Source organism: Melospiza georgiana, chromosome 8, assembly GCF_028018845.1.
Source record: "Melospiza georgiana isolate bMelGeo1 chromosome 8, bMelGeo1.pri, whole genome shotgun sequence".
Taxonomy (NCBI): domain Eukaryota; kingdom Metazoa; phylum Chordata; class Aves; order Passeriformes; family Passerellidae; genus Melospiza; species Melospiza georgiana.
Window position 1 is genome coordinate 12,545,275 of NC_080437.1, and position 11,351 is coordinate 12,556,625.

Genomic DNA, 11,351 nt, shown 5'->3' on the forward strand with positions numbered 1-11,351 from the left:
CTCTCAACACCAAGGCAAACGACAAACTAAGTCTGACAGAACAGCTCAGTTTGGGAGCTAATTATAATCAGATATGAGATATTCTCTATTTCTTATAACACAAATAAGTATATACAGCAGGTTTTTGCTGAGGGCTGTGGCATCATCTCTTAGAACACAGATACTTGCACCACATCGAGACACTTGCAGGTACCAAGACACAGGCAAGCCTTATTGCTAATTTTACAAAAGAAATTCTAAGATTGGTTATTCTCTATCCTTGAAAGATGGAAAGCTACTGTTTGTGAGTGCAGAGAAACCCAACACTATCAGATTTCACTACTCCCTGGTACTGAAATAATTACTTTCTGTTCTGCAGACTAGAGACTTGCATACTTTTAAGTTACAGATGCTACTGATACTATAATAAATGTGGGGGGGGCATAATTGTAAAGAAAGGGGTGATCAAGTATGCAAGCCTTTGCAATTTTATTTTTTTTTCTGAACCACACTTTATTAGAGAGAAGACTCTGAAAATACTTAATGGCAAATATATTTGATAGAAATAAAAAAATACAAAAAACCCCAACACCACTCCAAAAAAAACCTACCAAAAATCCACAAAAACACAAGAAAAACCTCCAAACAAAAAGCCCAAACAAAAAAATCCACAGAGTTACTGCTGTTTTATGTTTTAAATCACTTTAAGGAAGGGAGGGTTACTCAGACATTGAGATGGGAAGAAATCTCAAGATAAGCCCTTTTATCTTTCAATTCCTATTATAGAAAGCAATGAGCCTTTCTACTCTGCAGAGAGAAAGAGATTCTTCTGAGCAGACCCCTGGAAAGCATGCTGTGCTCTATCAGTCAGCAAAAGTTGCCCCTCCCACACTTCCTGTCCTATCTCACTGATAGCTACTGTACTGGCTTCAAACTCAATTAACAAAATTGCTCAACTTTCTGCACTAATAGGTGCTTAATTATTAGAAAAAACTCCCTCACATCTGAATGTTGGGGTTTGGTTTGGTTTGTTTTTTTTTTTTTTAAGCAAACTATCATCCACACATCTCTTCACCTCCACCTCACAACCTCTGTAGAGCCCCTTTCTTCCTTGCCTCATCCCTTGCTCTGAATCAGCCATTGTGCATCAGGGCTCTCCAAAGGCCACAGAAGTGCCCCCAGTGCCTTGAACTGGCTATTTCAATTTACTCAGCTCAATGGCTTGCTTTGTCACTCACTCTTCTCCCCCCATCTTCCCAACAACAGCATGAGATGTTTCATATGGAAGAAGTGAATAATCCCTCTCATGCCTCAGTGTGTGCCACTGATGTATGCACAGCTTTTAATCTGAGAGAAAAAAAATCCTATGGAAATCTGTTCTCAGCATCAAATGACTTCCAGGCAGTGAAAAGATGACAGACAGCTTTTGCAGCTATGAAAGTGACTGCTCCTATCAGACTTTAACTATGAGCCATTAAATTGAATGTTCTGCTGCTATCCAAGCAAAAACTCCATAGGAGAGAAAAGCAATTTGGAGCTCTGTGACAATCAAAGCAAGGCAACCACTAATGGGCTCTGCCTATTTGCACTTTACTACATGAGAGGAAAAAAATAAAATGTTCTGACCTTCTTCAGTTTGAGAGGTGGGGGGGAGGAGAGAAATTAAGTTCAATTAAGGTTAGTGTATATGAAGATCAAAATATTTTCCCTGTAGAATTTTATCAGACCAAATGAGGTGACCTATTTCTATGGAACCTGTCTTTAAAGAGGAATGGGCAATTTTCCTCATATACTCTGATCTCCAAAGATTAGGACTAGACAAGAGAAGACTTGAATGACAAGCAAAACCATCAGAATGTCTGCATAAAAAGGTATCAAAAGATTTCTGTGTGAGTAGAATCCTAACTATTTCACCGACTGACAGTTCCCTCATGAAAATATCCAACTCCATTTTACAAGCATTTGATAAATTCTGATCTAACATATGCAAGAATACAGAGGAAAAACAGGCTACTAAGTGAAATATTGAGATTAAAAGAATCATAGGCACTAATTCAAAAGACAACAGAAGTGTCTATGACTTTGAGGTGGAAATAACATCCAAACCAGCAGAAATGTTAAAATTACTAAGGCCCTTTTCACATGCTATACATACAAAAATTAAAAGTTTGTACACCTCAGTCTGTAAATTCAGTTAGAACCATGAGAAGTACTGTTGCATACAAGAAGAGATAATTACAAAAGAAAGGCCTTATAAAATCAGGCCTTGCTCTGCTGAATTATCAGCTAAGCCTCTAAGTTCCCATAAGAAAGAATCAGAGGAATGAGAAGCTGTTAGCAAAACTAACTGTTCTGGTAAGAGAACCGCTTGCACCTGCAAAAAACAAAGAGTCTGTCCCATGAGAATCCACAAAGAAAATATGTAAACACCTGGGTAAAGAGAGAGTCTTTACATACACACAGAGGCATTTTCTAACTAATTAATTGAGGGGAAAGAAAGTCATGAACTAATTAGAGTTACACATGAGCTCTTGAAAACTGTACCAAAACGAGCTGTAACATTTGGCTTTTCTGCATGAAGAAACTGAGTCCCATCTGCTTATTCTTGCAAAGTACTAGAGCTACTTTTGGCCAGACCATGTACTTGCATGAGGCATGTACAGTTCCATGGATAACACTTTATTCCAGGTGAATGTCTTTCTATTTAGTGTTCACACTGTTCTGCCATTTTTAACAAACAGCTTTCACAAGGTAAAAGCACACAATAAGGAGATGTTCACATATGTCAGGTATGTACTTCTCTTGAGACATAAACTGCATAAAGCAAAATACAAAATGTTATTTTCCAAATGGCATGTTCAAAAAACTCCCTTCAGAAAGGATGTCATCTGTAGCACAGAGGGCTTCCTTTTGCTCTTTGGCAGAACCTTCTCATTTCCCAACAAGGTGAGTTAAGCAGCTTCTGAAAACAAAGCTGCCACCTGTACAGAGCAAGTTCTCAGACAGGAGGAGAGATCCAGAAATGCACTGACAAAATACTGCAGAGCATTGCTGGGCAAAAGTGGTAGTTTTTTTGGAATGTACAAATCTGCTCTTTCACTGGGATTTAATAAACCAGATCTCTCCAGGTCAACTCATTTTCCGAGCTTCGTGTGAGTGCAACACAAATAGATTTCTCATTTCAGAAAATGGGTTTCTCAAAAGAGGCAAGAAAAATCTAGCTCTAATTCTTTCAAGGAGTCATTAATGACAATTTATTTCATGGAAAACAAAATAACAGCAGTACAGAACTAGTAATCAGATTTACCATTGGTGGGTAAGATCCCTGGTTTCACAATAGTGTCTTAAATCAGTAGAATAGCAAAATTAAAAGAGCATTAAAACTGTCCTGGTGAGAAATGGAAAATGCCACTGGTATTCTACTACATGTATAATGGGAAATGCAGCAGCACTGAGGGAAAGAAAGGGACTGGGGAACCTATGGTTTTGAATTTGACAGTGATTGTCCCTTAAAAGCTCTCCACTGGAGTGTGTCTCAGCATCAGTTTACAGGTAGCTGATGTTCACTTCTCTATAGAGAGCTGAAGGTTGCAAAAAACAATGCAAAAGCCATAGTCTTGATCATAGCAAGACATGACAATAGTCAGATTCCCTGAACTCTGAATTTGCACCACTGTGTTTCTTACCTCTCTCACCTGCTTGGTTCTGCCTCTCTCCAGATGGGAACTGCCTGCGGCTGTTCCAGCTGGGGGTGATCCACCAGCTGCTGGACCTGCTGGAGAAACACGTGCGGAGCGGGGACGCCTCTGTCCAACAGGCTGCGCTCAGCGCCCTGCAGAGCCTCGCTGTTCCAGGTGCACAGCTGGCACCCCTGACTCCCCCACTGCCACCCTCTGCACACATGGAGCATCCCTGGTGCACAGCTGGCACCCCTGACTCCCCCACTGCCACCCTCTGCACACACAGGGCATCCCTGGGGCCCAGCTGACAGCCCTGACTCCCCCACTGCCATCCTCTGCACACATGGATCATCCCTGGTGCCCAGCTGGCACCCCGACTCCCCCACTGCCACCCTCTGCACACACAGGGCATCCCTGGTGCCCAGCTGACACCCCTGACTCCCTCACTGCCATCCTCTGCACACATGGAGCATCCCTGGTGCCCAGCTGACACCCCTGACTCCCTCACTGCCATCCTCTGCACACATGGATCATCCCTGGTGCCCAGCTGGCACCCCGACTCCCCCACTGCCACCCTCTGCACACATGGAGCATCCCTGGTGCACAGCTGACACCCTTGACTCCCCCACTGCCATCCTTTGTACACATGGAGCATCCCTGGTGCCCAGCTGACAGCCCTGACTCCCCCACTGCCACCCTCTGCACACATGGAGCATCCCTGGTGCCCAGCTGACAGCCCTGACTCCCCCACTGCCACCCTCTGCACACACAGGGCATCCCTGGTGCCCAGCTGACACCCCTGACTCCCCCACTGCCATCCTCTGCACACACAGGGCATCCCTGGTGCACAGCTGACACCCCTGACTCCCCCCTGCCACCCTTCGTACACAAAGGGCATCCCTGCAGCCCTGGCCCATCACCAGGGCCAGTCCCTTGTGGTTTGAGGGACAACTGACCTTCCCCCCTCCCCTGCAGAAACACATATTGGAATAATTCACCAGGAATTCCTTGCCATAAAAACATTTTATGAAAAATCCTTTCCTTAGGATTTTTTATCCTGACAAGCTGAGAGGCCACAGGAACAAAATGTAAACAAATGATTATCTGCTGCTGTGGAATGCAACAGGTGCATCTGTGATTGGTCTCATGGGGTTGTTTCTAATTAATGGCCAATCACAGTTCAGCTGGCTCAGACTTTGTGAGAGTCACAAGCTTTTGTTATCATTCCATTCCACTTCTATTCTTTGCAAGTCTTCTGATTAAATCCTTTCTTCTATTCTTTTAGTATAGTTTTAACATAATATATATATCATAAAATACTAAACCAGACTTCTCAAACATGAAGTCAGATCCTCACCTCTTTGCTCTTCCTGGGACCCCTGTGAACACCACCACAATTCCTCATCTACATAAAGAGTTTAAATATTATAAAGTGTAATCTCATTACCTGCTGCTGAAGTAGTTTCATTAGTTTCATATTAATAGCACATAGCAGCTCAAGAAAAAAAAATAAAATCAGAACAGGATTCACAGCCTAAAGTACAGAGAATGGGGTGGAGACACCTGGCAGGGATGTCTAAGTTTCTCTTCTATAAAGTTAATATTCATATTATACAGAACCAGTAAATCTTAATGTTCTTTGAAGTTGGATTTTAAAAGGCTCAACTCAATTGTAAAATACCAGTATATAGTGGATTTTTTCACCCCCCAATGAAGGGGAGAGAATGATGCATCTGACTCCATCTTATCAGAAGGCTAATTAATTACTTTATTATACTATATTATTCTATATTATATTATATCTGAACTGAATCTGCCAAGCAATAAACTGCACTCCACTGCACAGCATCCATTGACTGTCAGCCAACAGTCCTGACATACACACACACATACTTGGCCCTGATAGGCCAAGGAAACAAAACAACATCACTTTGGGTAAACAATCCCCATATTGCATTCTACTTTTGCACAAGCACAGGCACAGCAAATGAGATAAGCATTGTTTCTCCTTTCCCTGAGGTTCAGAGAATGTGAATCTCAGAAATATTCTTGGGAAGATTGCCTGGCTTTTCTCTGTGAGGAGAAATATGGCTACACCAACATACAGCATTTTGATTGTCTCTTCTGTTCAAGTTATAACAAACCATTTTAGATGTTTCCAAGTGTGTGGACACATAAAATGCTCTCCCTATAATATACTTTTCATCATTAATTCATAAAAATATCTGTAATTTATCTGTAATATCTGCTAGGTATTCTTTCACAAAAACACTTCTAGAAACACAAACTCTATCACTTTCAACAATATAATCTGCTACCTGAAAAACGAAAGACACTGAGTGCAAATCCATAAACATGAATTAAATATGGGTGAACACTTGGAAATAGACATAGAAAACTCTTCAATTCAAGCATTGATCTTAAAAGATAGCAGATGCTTATAAAAAATTAAAAAGTCAGTGTGATCTAGTAAAAGGAGTCAGTCTGTGCCACTGAGGAACAAGAACATTAAGAGCAAGTTACCTAATAGGCTGTGCTTTTCAATTTACCCAATAAAAGGATGAGGGATACAACAGTTAATCCCCTCATTTCACTGTCCAATCTTCCTCACCACTCCCCCAAAATTATATGCAGAAGATTGAAAAAAAATTGCTCTGAAGGAAGCAGCTTTTGGTGGCACAGTTAAGCAGTATTAAGACTCCTTGCAGACAAGCTTCTGATTATTACAAGGGATTTACTGCACCAAGCACTCGAGCAAAGACGCAAAAATGAGAGGAAAGCACAGAAACAAAGGCATGATCAACAGGGCATCAGTGAGCTCAAATACTAAAAGAAAATCATTTTCCAAGAATTGTGGCTGAGTAAATCACTTCTGCCCCCCAGCTCACTTAAAGTGAGCTAGCAAAAGAGGCTTCCTCCAGTGACTGCACAAGTGGATGGATAATCTATTACAACTAGAAAAAGGAAGAGAAACAACAGTGCTGTGCTTTATGTACTTTGTTCTAGGCAGGGCTAAGACCAAAAGTGACCAAAACTACCCAAGAGCAGTTCCTATGAAAGCTCTTTAGCCCAAAAGAGAAATCCAAGTAATCAGGTAGCCCTGACCTAATTTCTGAGCTCACTAACAAGTTGGACTTTTCACCAGAATCCTAGCACAGCACACAATTCAGAACAGTTGTCATCTCTACATTTTCAGATGTTTGTGCCATTACTGAGCCTCGCTCAACCCCTCTCTCCCATTTTGTAGTTGTCAGCAAGGTTCAGATGCTGGAGGAAGGCGTTGCCGAGCGGATCGAGGCGCTGCTGAGGTCAGAGAGCCCTCCTGTGCAGTTCAAACTCCTGGGGACACTACGCACACTAGCAGATGGCCAAGGTAGGCACCTGCCAGTGCTCACTGACATCAGCCCTCAGCTCCCTCCTCCCTGCCCTGCCAAACAGGCTGTGCCAGACTGCAGGCTGAGTGTCCTGCTAACCCAGTTCCACTCCATCTGGAGAGCTTCCAGCAGAGATTATTGCCAGAGGCTGCACGCTTTCCAGACTGCCCCAGTCAGCCTCAGAGTGGTTGAGAAATAAACCACATGGAACAAATCTACAGTAGTCAGTGAGAACAGGCAAAGGCCTAAAAAGAAGATATTTTTCACCAGAAATAGAGCAGCAAGGCATGAGTCTGATGAAAAAGAGACAGGTTTTAATGTCAAATCACAGGACAGCAAATCAATAAAGAACTAGAGAACACAAAAGGAATAAAGGGAGCTGGAGTGGAATAAGGCAGAAGAAATTAATTTCTACCAGTCTTTCTATATATGTTGCCAGTTTTATCTTGCTCATGTGGCTCAAATGTTGAATTTATTTTCATGTTAATGTATTAGATTATCTACTTGTACTTCACTCAGTTTAACACAGAGGGGGGTATGCAAAAGTAATAATCTTTCTGTGCACATCATTGTGCATATTTCTCAAAATGCAATGTTGGAATTACATTAAGATATACTTCAATATCTTAATTAATCCTTAGGCTTACTTAGCTCTTACCAGACAGTGACACAAAACAAGTGTGCAGTTTGGTATGGTCTTTCCCATTGCCAGAGCAGCTGCTCTAGAGCACTAATCAGTACTGATTCCTTGATATGCAGGAATAACATAAGTTAAAACTAGAATAGTTAGAATAGACCATTTTGTGATGGGAAGTCATAACTGACATAGGACAATTACAGACATACTTCATTAGTTATAAGGAAGAGGATAAAGCCTCACACTGCTAGATTCCATGCTGCACTCCATTGCACTACTGCAGACACCACTTAATACGAGAATTATTTGCATCATTTCTCAAATTAACATGAATGATAGAAAATTTCGATTTAGTCCTTCTATTAATTTGCACTACTTCCAGTCCAGTGAAAAGCTGCTCTCACTTACATTTCACTGTGGCAGGAAATGAACATTGCAAGACACATAGAAACCTAGCATCTTCTTGTTCTGAGGCTTTGAAGAAGTCATTGTAAGGTCATTTCTCCAAAGTTATATCTCAATTGTGACAAGGCATTTAACATTTAAAATTGAGACATCACAGTAACATAGATCTAAATTATCAAACACTAAATTATCTTTTTAAATTTTATTTACCAGCCCTAATACAAAGTCAGAATTTGGCACAAGGTACAACTTCTGAATCTGAAACAAATTAATTATCAAAATGCAAAGTAGAATAAAATATGTAGGAGATTCAATGTTTATCCATTCCCACCTATGAACACACAATTCTCCCACTTTTAATTACCTTCTATTCTGTTTACCCATGAGCTAACATTGCCTTTAATTAACTCAGCCTGAAACTCTTATGAACACATATCTACTAAGAAGTCCACACTAAATTAGTTAATTGCCTTATCTAGGATAAATTCATTACTCTGACTATCAGCAGGCATGCTGAGGCTTACAGACTAGAAGAGGCAGGTTTCTTCCTAACCACAGAAAACTGCAGGCAGATCTGTCAGCTTCATTACTCTAAAGAGATGTTAACTCCTGCTTCTTCCACCATTCGGCTTCAGAGGAGCAGAATAATTTGTGCACTTCAGTAGCCAAAGGACTTTCAGCACAACTGAAAGTTCAACCTTATAAAATGACAAATTTGAATAAATTGTAAGTTAAAAGGTCTTCCTGTTAAGAGTAACTAACTGGAGTTTATCTCAAAGAGCTCTACTGCCTGTCAAACTGAGTAAAGAACCTGCCTCTGCCACAAATGTCTTAAACTGGTTCCATCCTCCAGCCTCTTACTTCACCTTCCTGTACTAAGCTGGATTACTGTGATCTCTGCAGACTAACAAGGAACATCTGACTAGAAACAAGAGTCTTGTGTTACAGGAGACAACATGCAGGTGGCTCTGCAATGCCCAGTAACTCTTGTCTCAAGACCAAGTATGCCAGCTAGGCTACCAGCTCCCACATTCCTTGTGGGATTTTGAAATGTGGATTGTTTCTTAGCATACTGGACAAATTAAAAAGCAAGTGTGTGTACTTCTCCATCTCCCTCCTCCCAAAACAGACAGAGCATGGGCTGACTTACAGCTTCTGGAAAATATCCAGAGCCATCATGGGTTTACTGACACTGACCTTCTGGTGCATGCTCCATCTGATTCTTCCAGCCTGTCTCAAAAGAAATGCAGTGCACGGAGAAAGGGACAGGTAAAGGAATAGGAGCAGGGTGATGCCTCTACCAAACCTATCCCTTCGGTTACAGATGTTCAGATAATTAGAGTTCCACTTCCTAGGACAAGTTATCTAGTGAGGTTTTTTCAAATGTCAACCACAGACACTAGTATTTCTAGCAAGTCTTGAGATAGGGTTCCTGAAACGCAGGGAAATGCAAATTAAAAGGCTCTTCCACAGTAAGGGGAAGTTCTGATAATGCCTTATACATGGTTCAACACACATTCTTAAGACTCAGGTCATCCAATTACTGACATGCTGCCATTCTGTACTAAGCCTTGGCTTCCCACACTACCAACAGTAATGAATTATCACTGAAACAGCATGAACAGGCTCCTCAGAGCCCACACTTACATTTGTGCAGGGCTCAAAGCACAAGTGCCAAAAGCCAAGTGGGAAAGGAATGGGCCTCCTGAAGTATCAAAACAGAATATTTGTTTTCAAAGACAGAAAGCCGCTTATTCTAAGTCCAACTTCAGCAGCCCCTTTAAAATGACAGATCTATTGACGCAGCTTATTTTGTCCTTCCCCTGCATGATTCCTTTGGAAAATATTTCCAGGATCTTTTAAAAGCAGCTCAGTGCTTCAATTAGAGTTCTTGAAGGCTGCTGAGCACAGGTCCACCGCCCCACTTACTCTACATTGGCATTCCTGTGGCAGACAGACTGAGGGCTCTGATTTTGAATGCCTCTTGGTGATGCTCTTCTCCGCAGCGGATGCAGCTGAGCTCCTGGGGCAGGACCCGCTGCTGCTCGACCGGCTGGTGCAGTGGTGCAGCGGCAGCGACCACAGCGGCATCTGCGGGGAGGCCAACCGGCTGCTGGCATCCATCCTGCACCACAACAGATCCCAGGTACCAGAACCCTGCTCTGACACGTTTCCACCTCACCCTTCTCAAGTGTTCTTCAAGCTTGTAGGCAGAGCTAGGGATTAAACAGCACACGCAGCCCTGTAATGAAAGCCAGGAAGGTTCACAGTGAGAACCTCTCCGTTCTGCCTCAATACCGGTAAGGGGGAGACCCAAGCACTCCATAAGCACAGACACCTCACAGAATGAGCACCATGGTCACTGACTGTCACTTGTCAACACTGACCCTGCTCCAGTAAGGCCTGACAAATGGTAATGAGCAGGTAAAGTTTTCTATGGTCATAAATACATGGCAATATTTCAAATTAAAATGGTAAAAGTAACCCAGAGCTGTCCTAAATGTCAGTCCTCAGGAAAATCCAAAGAGCCCATTTATCCATGATGGATGAATCTGGCATGATCTTCACATGCTGGCATTTTCAAACAGGCTTCTTTTTTGTAAATTGTGCTATTACACACAAGCATCCCAGCCATGCTTTACTATGATTTAGTGACTAAAAAAGTAGATACTCTCTGCACAGGCTTTGATAAAGCAAAACTAATCCTTGCTAGTTTGATGGCTTGAAATGGAAGAGTGGAATAAGGACAAATTGAAATGAGACAGAATATATATTTATCTTACAGATATACATCTATAGTTAATTCTAAGTATTGATATTCCAGGTATATTAGACCAGCTCTAAGCAGACATGTATGATCAGTGCCAAAAGCAATGTTGTCCCTAGTCTTTGAATATTGTCAGTTTGCACTGCAGCAAACAGAATTTCCCTCTATTCAGAAGCTGAAAGGTGCAATCTCATTTCCCTCTTCATTCTACTCCATTCCTATATTAGATTTCCATCTGCTTTACCTTTGCTTTCACAGGAAGTGGTCAAAGCCATCCAGGCAGCACAAGGAGTGAAGCATCTGGTTTCCATGACAACAAGTGAACAAGCTGCCATGCAGAATGAGGCTCTGAAAGCCTTGGCAATAGCATCTGCCATTGATTTAGGTATTTTTCCCCTAAAATCTGTGCAAGATCCTTAATTATTAAGAAATACTGTCATGCTGTTAATTCTAGGTAACATGTACGAAAAAGCACATTTCTTGTCTAGATTTAGCTCTTCAGCATGAAA

The 11,351-nt window shown here is 41.8% G+C and overlaps 1 protein-coding gene across 1 annotated transcript in view; it reads left to right on the forward strand.

Annotated features, from left to right (window-relative positions):
- Positions 1-11,351, forward strand: part of LOC131086370 (rap1 GTPase-GDP dissociation stimulator 1-like) — a 31,058-nt gene that overhangs the window by 17,380 nt on the left and 2,327 nt on the right. Inside the window, 4 exon segments of the mRNA XM_058029358.1 lie at positions 3,699-3,833; positions 6,907-7,032; positions 10,082-10,221; positions 11,101-11,227. Of these exon segments, the coding sequence (XP_057885341.1) occupies positions 3,699-3,833; positions 6,907-7,032; positions 10,082-10,221; positions 11,101-11,227 (528 nt within the window).